At 44.3% G+C, this 16,215-nt stretch overlaps 1 protein-coding gene across 3 annotated transcripts in view; it reads left to right on the forward strand.

Annotated features, from left to right (window-relative positions):
* LOC111144616 (chondroitin sulfate N-acetylgalactosaminyltransferase 1) overlaps positions 1 to 16,215 on the forward strand; it is a 323,544-nt gene that overhangs the window by 220,167 nt on the left and 87,162 nt on the right. For all 3 annotated transcript variants that reach the window (XM_022499002.1, XM_022499003.1, XM_022499004.1), the window contains one exon: positions 307 to 1,235. In XM_022499002.1, the coding sequence (XP_022354710.1) occupies positions 608 to 1,235 (628 nt within the window). In that variant the 5' untranslated portion in view covers positions 307 to 607. The remainder of the gene's footprint in view (positions 1 to 306; positions 1,236 to 16,215) is intronic.

Below are 16,215 nucleotides of genomic sequence, written 5' to 3' on the forward strand. Positions count from 1 at the left end.
ATTGTGGAAAATTTATAAGATAGAGAAGGATGTAGAGAAGCCGGAAAGTCACCATTAATGCTTGCAGAGGAAACTCCCATTTTGCCATCTTTCGTTCAACTCTTTTTCCTGTATCCTTTGTTTTTTATGTGCACAGCCCTGCACATACATGGGTGTCCTGATTTAGAAACGGGTAACAGTATTTAATCCGCTGTCAAAAACATTTTCTGTAAGCCTCCCAGGAGGCCTATTGAACATCCGTTGCCACGGTGAACGTAAGGGTGTTACATCTTGATTAAGTGTCATTGCCGTTTGGTGTCTTCCCAGGTCCCTTCTTGTGGTCTGCTGCACCTCTGGAAGGCTATGATGGGAATGAAGGTGGCCGCCTGCAGGTTTCACCGGACCGGCTGCTTCTGCCTAGAAGGTCATCCTTTCCAAGCAGGAAAAGTGCTCCCCGTGGTGGTCGACCTCAAGGGACCAGACACACTGTAGAGAGAAATGGATGAAAGCAGCTTGGGGGGCCCCAGACGCGTGCTCCCCGCGGTCTAGTCCAGGGACGCCCTTCCGCGGGGCCCTGGCCTTCTGGAATGTGGCCGGCTGCGGCCGCATGGCTGATTCCTGAGTGACGATGCTTCGGCGGGGGCTGCTGGCGTGCGTCTCTCGCGTGGTGGTTTTGCTCGTGCTGCTCTGCTGTGCCGTGTCCGTGCTCTACATGCTGGCCTGCACCCCGAAGGGGGACGAGGAGCGGCTGGGGCTGCCCCGGGCCAACGGCCCCACGGGGAAGGAGGGGTACCAGGCGGCCCTGCAGGAGCGGGAGGAACAGCACCGCCACTACATCAGCAGCCTCAAGCGGCAGGTCGCGCAGCTCAAGCAGGAGCTGCAGGAGCGCGGCGAGCGGCTCAGGAGCGCGCAGTCTCACCCCAGCGACGCAGCGGGCCTGCGGCTGGAGCCGGGGCCCCCCGAGAAAACCCAGGCGGACCTGCTGGCCTTCCTGCGCTCGCAGGTGGACAGGGCGGAGGTGCACGCCGGCGTCAAGCTGGCCACGGAGTACGCCGCCGTGCCTTTCGACAGCTTCACGCTGCAGAAGGTGTACCAGCTGGAGACCGGCCTGACTCGGCACCCCGAGGAGAAGCCCGTGAGGAAGGACAAGCGGGATGAGCTGGTGGAAGCCGTGGAGTCGGCCCTGGAGACCCTGAACAGCCCTGCGGAGGGCAGCCCGAATCGGCGCCCCTACTCGGCCTCGGATTTCATAGAAGGTTGGCGACTGTGAGAATGGGGGTGGGGAGGCACCAGGGTCCAGGCGCCCTGGCCAGTCCCCGCCACAGCAGGCTGGCAGCTGGCCTTTGGGCGTGGCGGGTAGAAAGTGTTATGGGAGCGACCGCAAGGGTATATGGCATGGAGTCTTCTTTCTCAGAAATATCCATTCTACTTACTTCCTCATGAAAATCACACTTATTGAGGGGTCAGGTTCATTGCTCCCTGGTAGGAGAAGGCAGAAGTTCTTGCTTTCATTAAAAAAAAAAAAAGAAAAGAAAAGAAAAAGAAAGAAAGAAAAGTAAACCAAACATAAACAAAAACCATTGAAACTCCAGTGGAGGTTGATAGGTGGTTTTAACAGATCTCCTCCCTGGGCCCTTCTCCTAGGTCAGACCTGGTTATCAGCCCAGGAACACCAGAGCGGTTGCGAACATGTGGTCTGCGGCACTCATCATCTGCCAGACACTGTTGGAGGAACTGTATACTTACTGAATCCCTTTTCCTCCTTAATGACCCCATTAGGAGGATGAGGAAACTGAGGTTCAGGTTAATGGTGTAAATGACCTAAGGTTGCTCAGTTAGCGAGTGACAGAGCCAGGATTTGAACCTGTGAAGTCTGATTCCAGAGTCCACATCCTTAACCACTACGTTACATTGTACAGGCTGCCAGATGGCATGAACACTAGCGAGATGAACAGCTTGGCTTCTTTCATGGGCACAGAAACTATTAGTTTGTGTTTGTGTCTAATTTTGGAAGAAAGTGGCCTCGTCTCATTCCTTGGAAGATGCGTTAGTATCCTCTTACCGGCTTTTCCCTTGTTACCGGGGCAAAAATCAACTAATAATTTGGGAGTGGAAATAACGTTCGAGGGCAGCCAGCTCTTCCCCCTCTTTCTGGAGAGAATCTACTTCAACTTCCCAGATGTGTGGCCGCGTCCTTGTCACCATGCTCCCAACTTCGGTTATATAACCGTCGTCTCATCAGCCTACAGGACAGATGGGCTCTGTTTAGTCCTATCAAAAAGCGCTTGCCATCATTTATGCCACTTCTCTTCGGACACTTCCCCATCTTACAATTTTTTTCCACTTTATATGTGAACCATACCTCGTACAATTTTGGTAAAGAATTATTTTTCATATGCCTCAAGCCAGGCAAAGAAATCTTTTACAAGATCAAACTTTTGGTTGTCGAGATTTGTTGTTGTTGTTGTTGTTCCTCATGTATATGAGGTATTAAAGATTCCCAGCACATCGGCGGCTCGCAACTGCAAGCACATGGTCAGCACTTAGGGGAGCTCGAAACATGACACTGCTGCATCCCATTTTATTGCGCTTTGGAGTTTATGAAACCTTTCCACGTAGAGTATCTTGATAGCTGACCCACGGGGAAGGCCATTAAACATCCTTGAAAAACGAATCCTGGCTACCACTCACCCTGGATATGCTATGGGAATTGCCCCCGCACAAAGCGATTTCAAAAGAACTTTATTACAAATCAAAGCCTGCAATTTGGAATGTCTGCCCTTGTGATTTTTTTCATCTGCATTCATGTTTGAAATCTGTCTGCTTTCCTGCGTAGAGTATCTTACACCAGGCCTGTTGTCCTCACTCAGCAGTGACACAGGCCTTTGGTGCCTGCGTTCCTTTGCTCGGAGAGGTGACTGGTTTTCTGTCAGAGACGCTGCTCTCCTTGCTACCCCGGGCTGCTTCCGTGTGCTGCCCACAGCCTCTAGTGGCAGGCAGACCCAGCCGCACACTTCTACCAGGTTGGTGAAAGTCTAGTCAGCTGTTTTCCTGGAATGGCAGCTGATTAGCTGAACCTGGAGCGAGTATGGGGATTCTTTGTGTTTCAAGAAATAATAATGAAAACACATGGAATGCTTCCAGGTGATAATAGTTCCACAAAGCTTAAAGCTGACTGTGAGTTAGGTGGCATGATGACATGAGCACAGGGAGCTGTGTGACTCTGACCAAGACCCTGAAGCCCCACGGAGACTCGGTTTCCTCATCTGTCCTCAGAGGCTTGACTTAATGTCCTCTGAGGCCTTATCCCCCACCCCCAACCCTCTGCAAAAAGCAAAATACAGCTTCAGCGTCTTTTCTTCTTATCTTTGCCAAGCAGCCATCCCGGAAGGGTACTCTGCCACCTGCTCTGCTGGGTGACCAGGACATGCCACCAACCCTTTGGGATCTTCCTCTATAAAAAGGAGAAATTCTGGTAGATTATCACGTGTGGACTGACTGTGGCCACTTCCTCGGGTGGCATGAAGCTTGCAGAGGGAGAACACCACATCGATGATGATCTATTATCTATACTGATGTAGTTATTTTCTGTCTCTAAGACAGAGGGAACGGCACAAGCCTCCCTCCTCCCTTCCCTCGATGTTTTGTTGGCATAGATTTTTGCTTTGGCTTCTTACATGTAAGAGCACAATTTTTTTCTTTTTTCTTTTTCCCAGCTATCTGGGAAAAGAAGTTAAAGTAGAAAAATGGGATCAAATCCTGTACTGTAGGATGCCTAAGTGTTTATCTCCTCAAGTGAACAGAAAATCTTTGTGTTTGTGGTTTAGCTTTTCCTTCAGTATTTACCTCCAAGTGGCATAACTTTTGGCTTTGGTTTCCTATTTTTCAGTAGACTCTTGGACATAAATTTGACATGGTTCCATGAGACAATTTCGCCTTCCAAATCATTCCTCTTTTACTATCCAAGTATCTGAGAACATGAATCTACATGAGGCATTTGTGTCTCCTGTCTCCGTGGGGTTGCTTCTCTGCCACCCTCCTCCAGCTTCTGCACCTTAGCGGTGGCCAGAGTGGGTCAGATAATAACAGAGTTGGTTTGGGGGTGGGGGTGGACCCAAGCTATGATCCACAAGAAAGTGAAGGTCTTGAGGGCACTCTGAGATGCATTTAAAGCTAGGGGCATAGAAATCGTTATAAGACCTTAGTAGCTCTTTTTACCGTAATTCCTGACCTATGCTCAATGACCAGCACCTTATGCTTTCTGGGAGAGAAAACTAAGGCAAGGAGTGAAGACTGAGTTTTAGACTTCCATGGATGTCCTGTGACCCCTTTGCTAACACTGTTTTGGACAAGTCAAATCCATTTCCAGGTCCTGGGTACTTGGAGAGCAAGGGGCTTGGGGCCGTGAGGACAGGAAGTGGGTTCTTTTCTCAGCACGCATGTCAGTGATACGCTTCTTTGCCGGCAACTTTGTGACTGGGGACTTGAAAAGCGCAAGGCATTTGGATGCATTTCTGGCCACTTCTGGGGATCTTGGTGCAGAAATAGGGGAGAGCTGGGGTGGGAGTGGGAGGGGGATTCTGCACAGTGGGTGGCTCTGACCTGTTTGGGGGTGTGGGGAGAGGGGCCAGCAGGCGGGACAGCAGAAGGACTTTAGGTTGTGAGTTGGGCCTTGGTTCTCGGCCAGCATCTCCAGGGCAGTGAGGGTGTTAGAGCTTATGACCACGTCTCACCCTACTGTGCGCTGGAGTGACCTTGTTGGCTCCCTTCTAAGTTCTGAGTAGGCCTGCCGAATATTGGGTTCCTCCGTCACTCACCCTGTCCCTTCTATCCCACTTCCTACCTCAGATTTCCGCCTTTGTTTGCTGATGCTTTAAGGTCCTTTAAGGAGGGAGAAATGCTTTTTATTCTGAAATCAGAGATAAAAGGCTCAAGTGCACATAAATGGTTTGAGGCTACCCTTTGAAGAGGGAATTCTCCCTGAGGTGATGGTGGGAGAGAAGGTGTCCCAGCCTAGAACTCAGCTGGTGAGCAGGAGTCCAGCTCTCCACCAGGGCGAGTGGGAGAGCCCCAACGTAGAGTGAATGCTCTGCTGTCGTAGAATGTTTTGAAATTCTCAATAATTTTGAAACGGGGGACCTTACATTTTCATTTGGCGTGGAGACCTACAAACCAGGTAGTAAGTCCACCTCCAAAGCTGAGAGGACAGAAGGGAAAGGTGAAGGGGGAGGGCGGCGGAATGAGAGGGTGAGCTGTGCAGTCCGGCGCCTTTGCTGAGGGTCAGCTCGGTCGACCTTCGGTGTGCCGAGACTAATGGAACCTGTGTTTGACATACATCCTGTGGGTACAGGGTATTATGTCACAGCACTGCAGAAGCTGGCAAGGCTGCCTTTTTGGTGTATTTTCATTGTGCTCATGCAAAGCAGTTTTGTTCCCAGGGAATTTTTTCAAAAATTGAGGTTGTCACTGTTCTCCTTCCTGCCTTGTTTCCTGTTAAGAACAGGCTACAGGGGCACTTGTGAAAGTGGGGGATGTCTAGGATGGACGACTTGGCTTTAGCAGGTGTGCTAGCAGGGTGCAAAGGCTCAGTGACGAGAGGGTCTAAATAGAGGCCTCACACAACGTGGAAGGATGTGGGGGGTGACGGGGACGGGGAGACCCAGGCTGGAGCCCTTTCACAAGAATGTGTGGCCACGGCTATTGCTCAGACTTCGGCCTGCTCAGCCCCTTCGGGAAGGAAGCGGTGTTTGCAGAAAGGATCTGTAGTTTTTGTTGTTTGTTTGTTGTTTTTTTTTAACCAGACCTCTAGTTTATCCCCTGTTAGAGTCGTGGGTGGGGTCTTGCACCAAGGCATAATCAGCATGCATGGACAGGAGCCCTGTTATTTGTGTAGGATGTCTCCACCTGTTTTGGGGGTTGGGAAAGGAAGCTAGTGCTAGGTCTCAGGCTTGAAGGACCTGATTATGTACATGAGCAGACACAGCTCTGGGTGATGGAGGGTTCAGTGGGGGGTACTTTTCGTGCTATGGGCTTCGGAATTGGTGGCTGGGTGCAAGCCAGATGGTCAGGGAAGATGTCAGAGGAGGCTGGACCTGAGCTGGTCTCTAAAGCTGAGAAGGGAAGGAGGCAGCAAGGACAGGGGTACCGGAAAGCCGACTGCCTCCAAAGTAGGATTGGTGTATAGGCTTAGCATGGAGACCAGCCTGGTCAGCGTGCAGGATCTGAGACTCGCTAGGAGTGGACTTCGCAAGGGCCCTGAGGGCTGAGCCTAGGAGTTTAGCTCAGCAAGGATCATCTGGATCTGGAGTTAGGAGGTCGGTCCCTCCCAGGAGGCAGTGGGCTCAGATCTTGGGTCTCAAAGAGCCCTCCTTCTCCTTCTGCTTGCGGTGGTTCCCAAGTGCTCAAACAATTCAATGTCTTGGAGGTCCTGTGGTCAGAGATGGGGATTGCCATGGCTTATCCCAGCTGTTCTTCCGTCTGTGCGCTGGGCACTATTTCTGACAGTTCACACACATTGGTTTATTTAATCCCCTCTTCCACCAGACAGGTAGACATGCTCATTATCTCTGTCTCACAACAAGTTCACCCCTCTGGTGGGTGTCAGGGCCAAGAATCCAGCGCTTCCTGTCTTGGCTCGCCACCGTGCCACGTCTCACCGCTGATGGTCTCTGACCCAATGTGCACCCGCCTTAGGTCCCGGAATGAGGTGGGGACACCTTTTAAAAACACGTCCAAAGGTGTGCAGATACCCTTGTGGGGAGGCCCTACACTAGTGAGTTCCATAAGATTGGGAAGAAGTTTTAACAGGAAGAGAGGAAAAACATGAGCTCCTGGGGGAGACAAGCAGACGGAGACCCAGGCAGAAGCTGCCAAAGACAAATCCTTCACCCAGCTGAGGGCAGAACTGACAGAGTCTAGGAGCCTTTAGCACAAAAAGCTTTATTTAAACTGCTCAGACATGCGTTTCTTCTCAGAATCATTACAGCTTTATGGAAAAGGGTTTGAGAGAGGAGTGAATATTCAAAACAGCTAGCTGAAAGCTGTTGAGCTGTAGCGACATACTTGTCTGTTCTTTAAAACACAAGGTTTACTTTTTATTTTTTATTTTTTTAAGATTATTTATTTGAGAGAGAGAAAGAGAGTAAGTGAACAGGGGGAGGTGCGGGGGTGGGGGGAAGGAGAGAGAATCTCCAGCACAGTCCCTGCAGAGCCGGGAGCCTGACATGGGGCTTGATCCCGGGTCCCCCAGATCATGACCTGAGCTGAAATCAAGGGTGGGACACTTAAACTGACTGAGCCACCCAGGCGCCTTTTGCCTTTTTATTACTCTCTCCAGCACATATTGCCTTACCTAGGTAGTCTTGGAGGACTCTACAAGCGGATCCCAGTTTATCTTTTCAACTTCACTTCCTCCTGCTCCCTCCTGCCCTTCTCACCCTGACCCTGGATCCTCATTCTCTTGCGCCTGCCCTGACACAGTTTCCCTGTGCCTGTTCCTTCTCCAGAAAGACCCGGGTTCCCAACCTCTCCGCCCAGTGTCCCCCATCCTGTAAGATGTTCTTCTCTGAAACCTGTTCTCATTCTTTCGGCTGAAGTTCTGCTCATTCTGGCCAGCGTGGCGTCCCGCATGTACCCTCTCCATCCGGTTTTATAGCTCTTCCTTTAGATTCAGCCCATCTTCACTGGCAACTTCTAGCAACGGTTGCAGCTGCCAGAGCAGTCTTTCGTGTTAGAGAGCCAGCTGCCGGAGCCTAAAAGTCTGACTCCACCATATCCAACCCCATCCCCTCCCTGCATGCACGGTGAGGGTGTGGGGAGGTAGACCTGGCCTCCTGACTCTCTTTTTCCCCTTATGTGCTGTGAACGCCTGGAGGGCCGGAACCACGCCCCATTCAGCTTTCAGCTCCCTTCTAGTTGTAGACACTTCACAATTAGTGTGTATCAAAGAAATTGCTTTAAACCTTTTGGAATACATGTGTATTTAAAATCCTAGGTATGCAGGGCACCTGGGTGGCTCACTCCATTAAGCATCTGCTTTCTGCTCGGGGCATGATCCCGGGGTCCCCCATCCTGCTTCCTGCTCTGCTGGGAGTCTGCTTCTCCCTCTGCCCCTCCTCCCACTTGTTCTCTCAATCTCTCTTTCTCTCTGTCTCAAATAAATAAATAAAATCTTAAAAAAAAAATCATCACCTTACAAATCTCCTCTCCTCTTGAAGTTCCATTGTAAATTAGGTGTTTGGATTAGAGGATATTTTCCATAGAAGTAATACTGTAAATATTACTTGGGTTCCTTGGACAGACCACAAATCTGATTTAAACTCCAAGTTCAAAGAAACTGGTGCTTGCCAGAGGGGAGGTTGGCATGTGTGTGTTTCGGGTCGGGGGGCATGGTGGCGGGGATATCAGTAAAGGGGAGTGGGAGGAGGTACAGGCTTCCAGTTATGGAATGAGTAAGTACTGGGAAATAAAGGTATGGCATAGGGAATATCATCAATGCTATTTTAATAGCATTGTATGGTGACAGATGGGAGCCACACTTGTGAGGATAGGGTAATGTATAGACTTGTCGAATCACTATGATGTACACCTGAAACTAAAATAACATTTCTTGTCTATTATACTTCAGTAAGAAAAGGGATGTTATCCTCCCCCCAATTTTTAAAATAAATTAGTAAAAGCAAAACAAAAGCTAAATAAACATTCTGTTCTAGGCATTACAAGTACATTCTCAATGTAGTACCTGACAGTAAAGCCATTTTCAAAACCTTTTATTTTGAAATATTTTAGAATTACCAGAGAGTTGCAAAAATAGCACAGGGTTCCACTAAATACCCTTTCCCCAGCTTCCCCTAATGTCAACATTTTATACAACCATGGTACAATTATCAGAATGAGGAAGATAACATTGGTACAGAACTATTAGCTAAATTATCCCTGGATTTTGTTTTGTTTTTGTATTTCTCCTACTTGCTGTTCTCTGAGTTTCTTAGATCTGTGGTTTGGTGTCTGTCATTCATTTTGGGACATTCTGAGCCAGCAGTTCTTCAGATATTTCTTCAAATATGTCTTCTCTCTTCTGGATTTCCAGTTATGTGTATGTCCCACTGCTTGACATTGTCTCACAGCTCTTGGATGTTCTGTTCCTTTGTTTTCACTTTTTTACTCTTTGTGTTTCAGTCTGGGTAACTTTTAGTGACCTACCTCCAGTTAACTGACTCTTCCCTCAGCAGAGAGAGGGTTACTCATGAGACCACCATCCCGAGCATTCTTTATCTCTATTACTGTATTTTTAAATTTCTACATTTCCATTTGACTCTTAGAGCTTCCATCTCCCTGCTGAAATGACCTGATTGCCCATGTTGTCCACTTTTTCTGCTAGAGCCTTTAACATTTTGGTCATAGCTATTTTAAATTCCTCGTCAGAGGATTCCAGCATCCCTGTCCTATCTGAGTCTGGTTCTGATGATCACTTTGTGTCTTGGATTTTTTCCATAATTTTTGTTGAAAGCCAGACATCTTGTGTAGCTCATAGAGACTGAGGTGGTGTTTATCCCTGGAGATGGCACACCTTCTTCTCCAAGGTCTTGTGTGTGTGTGTGTGTGTGTGTGTGTGTGTGTAGGGGGTGTTCATCTAGTCAGCAGTGGGGCTGGGTTTGAGGTTTGTTGTTGCTATGGTTACCCTCAGAGCACCACAGTCTTTAAATTCCTTTTGTGATACCTTGTGTTTAGAGTGGAGGTTTCTTCCTCTGCAAAGCCCCGCAATTTAGGTCTTCCCTTCTCGCCTCAGAGAAAGTCTTCTGGTACTTCTCTCCTGTCCCTCTCAGAAATTCTGTTACTTGTTATTCAGGCCTGTAGGCTTCACCCTGCAGGAGAGTGGGGAAGTCCCTGGTGGTCCACTGTGTCACTAGGTCTCATGGTGTTCTGATCCACCTCCAGCAATAAGGCTTTTGAACTTCTCCCTTCCCCTAGTTGCAGTGAGTTTCACCAGTTCCTTGAGGGTAAGAATTTTCTTTGCCTAAGCTTTTTGTTCCTGGGAGAGGAGGCAGGGGAGACTGGAACAGGAAGGATTTCTTGCCCTCTCGCACATGGCTGCTGTCCTCTCCCCTGGCCCGAACCACATAGGTATTTTCTTTTTCTTTTTTAAAATTGAAGTGTAATTGACATACAATATCCTATTAGTTTCAGGTGCACATACATTACAAAATGAGTCCCATCTGTCACCATACAAGTTATTACAATATTATTGTCTGTATTCTCTATTCTGTGTGTTACATCCCTGTGATTTATTTACTTAATAATTGGAAGTTTATAACTCTTAATCCCCTTCTTCTGTTTTGCTACCCTCTGTCTTCTGGGAACCAACAGTTTGTTTCCTATGTCAATGAATATTTCTGTTTGTTTGTCTAGTTTTTCAGATTCCACACATAAGTGAAATTGCATGGTATTTATCCTTTATCTGTTTGACATTTCATTTAGCATGATACCCTCTGGGTCCATCCGTATTGTCAAAATCAGCAAGATTTCATTCTCTCCATATATTTATCTATTTGTATGATTTTTCTTTATCCATTCACCTACCAATAGACACTTAGGTTGCTTCCATATCTCAGCTCTTATAAATAATGTTGCTGTGAACGTGGGGGTGTATGTACCTCTTTTTTTTTTTTTTTATTTTTATTTTTTTTAAAGATTTTGTTTATTTATTTGACAGAGAGATCACAAGTAGGGAGAGAGGTAGGCAGAGAGAGAGGAGGAAGCAGGCTCCCCGCCGAGCAGAGAGCCCGATGCGGGGCTCGATCCCAGGACTCTGAGATCATGACCTGAGCCGAAGGCAGCGGCTTAACCCACTGAGCCACCCAGGCGCCCCTGTATGTACCTCTTTGACTGGTGGTTTCATTTCCTTCATTTCATCTCCTTCAATTCAGGAGGATTGCTGGATTGGATGGCAGTTCTATTTTTAATTTTTGGGGGAGTCTCCATATTGTTTTCCATAGTGGTTGCACTCATTTATGTTCCTACCAGCAGAGTACCAGGGTTCCCTTTTCTTGTCATCCTCGCCAACACTTATTTTTGTTTTTTTGATAATTGCCAGTCTGACAGATGTGAGGTGATATCTCATTTTGGTTTTAATTTGCATTTCCCTGATGCATCCTGAAAATCTTTTCATGGGCCTAATGGCCATCTGCATGTCTTTATTTTATTTTAGTTATTACTAAATATAAACTATATATATATATATATATATATATATATATATATACATAAATATAAAAATATAAATATAAGCTATAAATATAACTAAATAACATTATTTAGTTATTATTGTTATGTCTTTGGGAAAGTATCTGTCAGGTTCTCTGCCTATTTAATCAGAATTTTTGGTTTTTGATAGTAAATTGTGTGAATTATTTATATATTTTGCATATTCTTATTAGATGTATGATTTGCAAATAACCTCTCCCATTTAGTAGGTTGCCTTTTTGTTTTGTTGGTGGTTTTCCTTCACCGTACAAAACATTTTTGGTTTGATATCATCACATTTGTAGCTTTTGTCATACTTACCTGAGAAGACTGGTCCAAAAAAATTATTGCTTGAGGCTAATGTCAAAGAGTTTACTGCCTATGTTTTCTTCGAGGAGGTTCATGGTTTCAGGTTTTACATTCAGGTCTTTAATCTGTTTTGAATTTATTTTTGTACAGGGTATAAGATAATGGTCCACTTTCATTCTTCTGCATGTAGATATCCAGTTTTCCCAACACCATTTATTTATTGAAGAGGCTGTCTTTTCCACATGGTATATTCTTGTCTCCTTTGTCATAGTTTAATTGGCCATGTAATTGTAGGTTTATTTCTGGGTTCTCTATTCTGTTTCATTGATCTATGTGTCTGTTTTTGTGCCAGTACCATACTGTTTTGATTACTATAAATTGTAGTATAGTTTGTAGTCAGGAACTGTGATGGTTCTAGCTTTGTTCTTCTTTCTCAAGATTGCTTTGGTGGTTGGGGTCTTTCATGGTTCCATACAGATTTTAGGATTATTTATTCTGGTTCTGTGAAAAATGCTATTGGTATTTTGATGGAGATTGCATTGAATCGGTAGATTTCTTTGGGTAGTATGGACATTTTAACATTAATTCTTCCAATCTCTGAATATGAGATATATTTCTATTTATTTGTGTTATCTTTAATTTCTTTCATCACTGTCTTCTAGTTTTCAGAGTACAGGTTTTTCACCTCATTGGTTACACTTATTCCTAAGTATTTCATTCTTTTTGATGCCATTGTATATGAGATTGTTTTCTTAATTTCTCTTTCTGAAAGCTCCTTATTAATGTCTAGAAATGCAACTGATCTTTCTGAAAGCTCCTCCTGTTAATTTCTCTTTTTGAAAGCAACTTATTTATGTATGTTAAATTTGTAACCTGTAACTTTACCGAATTCATTTATTAGTTCTAATAGTTTTTTTGGTGGAGTCTTTAGAGTTTTCTATATGAAGAATCTTGTCACCTGCAAATAGTGACAATTTTACTTCTTCCTTTCCAATTTGGATGCCTTTAATCAATCTTTCTTTCTTTACCCCTTTTTATATTTTTCTTACCTAATTGCTATTGCTAGGACTTCCAGTGTGATATTGAAAAAAGTGGTGAGAGTGGTTTTCTTTGTCTTTGTCCTGGTCTTAGAAGAAAAGCTTTCCATTTTTTACCATTGAGTGTGATGTTAGCTATGGGTTTGTCATATATGGTCTTTCTTATTTTATAAGAAATAATTCCTTTTATACCCATTTTACTGAAAGTTATGGGTACTTTGGTACTGAAAGTTATTTTTCATAAGTGGATGTTGATTTTTGTCAGATTTTTTTTGCATCTGTTGAGATGATCATATGATTTTTATCCTTCATTTTCTCAATGCAGTATATCATGTCGATTGATTTGCAGATATTGAATCTTCCCTGGACTAAATCCCACTTGACCATGGTGTATGATCCTTTTAATGTATTATTGAATTTGCTAATATTTTGTTGCAGATTTTTGCATCTATGTTCATCAAGGATATTGGCTTGTAATTTTCTTTTTTTAAATGATGTTCTTGTTTGGTTTTGGAATCAGAGTATTGCTGGCCTCACAAAATCAGTTTGGAAGCATTCCTTCCTCTTCATTTTTTTTTTTTTAATAATTTGAGATGGATAGATACTAATTCTTCTTTATATGTTTGGTGTAATCCATTTGTGAAGCCATCTGATCCTGTTTTTAGTGAGTTTTTAAATTGCTGATTCAGTTTCATTACTTGTAATTGGTCTATTCAGATTTTCTATTTCTTTGTGATTCAGTCTTGGGAGGTTGTGTGTTTCTAGAAATTTATCCATTTTTTTTTTCTAGGTTTTTCAGTTTGTTGGCATATTTCAATTTGTTTGTGGTGGTCTCTCATGATCCTTTGTATTTCTGTGGGGTCGATTGTAACCTTCTCTTTCATTTCTGACTTTATTTATTTGGGCTTTCTATCTGTTTATCTTTATGAGTCTGACTAGATATTTATTAATTTTATCATTACGAATAACCAGCTTTTAGTTTCATTGATGTTTTCTCTTGCTTTTTAGACTTATTTCCGCTCTGATATTTATTACATCTTTCTACTGACTTTGGGCTTTGTTTGTGCTTCATATGAATACTTCAAGGCTTTACGATTTTTCTTTGGTTACTTAATGAAGTTCTGGAGAAAAAGCCTGTAAAAGAGTACAGAGTTCTCTACTTTTTTGAACCCGAGGAGCTTCCCTTTTTGCTGGCCTGCTCTTAGCCTCCATCATTCTGTTAATTACTTCTTACCAGTGTCCAGTTGCATATATCCCAATAAATGAGTGCTCAGGTCTCTTTTCTATCTGTGGGCTACTGCCTCTCCTCAGATTTTAGCCAGCTCTTTGTTCTGTGGACTTTGCTGTCCACTAAGTCAGAAGAAGTGATGCTTCTCCAAGCTCATTATATACTGGAGTGGACACAGAAATGTGAAACCACTTCTTAAAATAATAATTTAAAAGCTACTGATTATTTGTCTACTTCTGTTTCCCTATTAATCAATAACCTCCTCTCAAATGTAGTTTTAACCATCATACACAACCCAACAGTTTAAAAGAACTTAATTATATTGATTTTACTGAGTAAGGATGCTGTGGTAATATCCCAAATCTGGAAGTCTGAATGAAAACCTCAAATTCATGATCTCTTTTCCAACAATCAAAGGAATGGCATTGTTAATTAAAACCCTATCTTGTACTATAACTCCATTCTTTATTTGAATTTAAATATTAAATGTTGAACACTTGGGTTTTTCTCAATTGTTGTATTATCTTATGAAGTAAAATTATTCTTATTATGACAATTTATAATTTACAAATACACTTCCCATAATTGGTGGTGTTGAGCCATCCCTATCTTCTTCATTGCCAGAATTTGGGATTATTATTTCCCATCTATGTCTTCCTTTCCCCTTCTAGGATCCCTATTATCCTCATGCCAGTGTTGATATCAGTCCTAAGTCAACCACATTGGAGGAGTTAAAAGGGTAGTAGAGGGAAAGGAAAACGTAATTATCTTGTTCCCAACTTAAATATCCACCTTTTTGCTGCAGTTCCCCTCTCCCCTCCCCACAGGCCTGGAGACATACACAAACCCTCAGTTAGTAAATAAACCAAGACTTTAAAACCCCAGGAGGCTATTCATTACCTCTGAATCCTGTCATGATCCTTTCTCTGGGGGCTTAATCCCAGGCAGTCACCTCTGCTTCCTTGCTTTCCTGCACCTGTCCTCCTGATCTGGAGCTTGTGCCCTAACCCACCATCAGCAGTGCCTTCAGGTTCCCTCATTTCCAGTCCCCCACCTGTCCTATTCAAAATGTTTTTCTACCTTTTGAAATCTAAATGTGAACGGAATTCACAGTTACACGCTTGGGTTGATTTATATAGCACGACAAATGCTATATCACAGGCACATAATGGGTTAAAGAGGCTTTTGTGAGCTGGTGTGAGGACTTCACCACAACAGATCATATTGTTTCTGTGCCTTCTGAGTGACTTACAAATACACTTTGAACATAACCGGTTTGTAAATAGATTACCCCTGTATTTCCTTCCCATTGTGAATATTGCTGCCAGGGACAGCCAGTGTTTTTCCTGCACTGCAAGTCAGAGTCTCTCTGATTTAGCCAAGAAAAGGGAGCATATGGATGGCAGGGATGAGACTATTTTGACTGTAAGCAAGAGACGGGGTCTGTGAAGTGTCTCTCCTTTCTCCATCTGTTTCCATTGAGGTTACTGATCAGAAGTCAGTATCCACAGAGAGATACGGTCTTGTTCTTCTTCAGTGTGAAAGGTCTGCTAAGCCTTCTGCCCAGATGACTTTACTCTCATTATAGGACCTGTAGGAGCTGAGGTGGGAGAGAGGTAAACACCAACGAAAGTGTCTCCATCGTGGAAATGCTTGCCTAAATCCTACGTGATTCTCCTGCCCTCAGCCTCCTGTTTTTACCGAGGACACAGATGAAGGGAAGGACCTTTCCAGCCTTGGAGGGTTCCATTGGATTCCATTATCAATGGGTATGGAAAATGCAATTCTGAGAGATGGCTTCATCTGAAGATATTTATAGGGAAGATAAACTGATGGTAGAGAACAGAGCCAAGAAGAAATTAAATTGCAAGAGGAGGCAATTAGGTCAAGCACTACTTAAAACTTCACAGCTTGTTAAATGTAGGAACAGATGGGTAATGGGAGACAGTGGATTTATGCTTTGAGATTTTTAAAAAGACTTGGTTATTCAGTGGTCCTTTCATTCATTGGTTATGCCCTACGCATGAGACATTGTCAGTGCTGTGCATAGACAAAGTTACGCACAGAGTCCCTGCCCCCTCAAAAGCCCAGGGCCCAGTGTGAGGGATACCCACGTACACAGATGACAGCAGCGTCACACCTTAAACAAGTGATACAGGGGTGAGGAAATTAGCCATAGGTTGGCATGGTCAGAAGGCATCAAAGGGAAGGCTGCCCTTAAATAGGGTTTTGAAAGATAAGTAAGAATCAGTTTAGGTGGGTATGTGCTGTAGGGAGGAAAGAGTTTTAGGCATCAGGAGTAACATGCTCAAAACATGGAAGCAAGTAAGGGTTGGTGGATTCAGGGAATCCGATAATGCTGGAGAGTTAAGCAGAAGCATGATAGGTCTGGGTGGTAGGAGAGGTCGTGGGGAGAAGTCA

The sequence above is a fragment of the Enhydra lutris genome, unplaced genomic scaffold, assembly GCF_002288905.1.
Source record: "Enhydra lutris kenyoni isolate GAN:26980312 unplaced genomic scaffold, ASM228890v2 scaffoldscaffold11, whole genome shotgun sequence".
Taxonomy (NCBI): domain Eukaryota; kingdom Metazoa; phylum Chordata; class Mammalia; order Carnivora; family Mustelidae; genus Enhydra; species Enhydra lutris.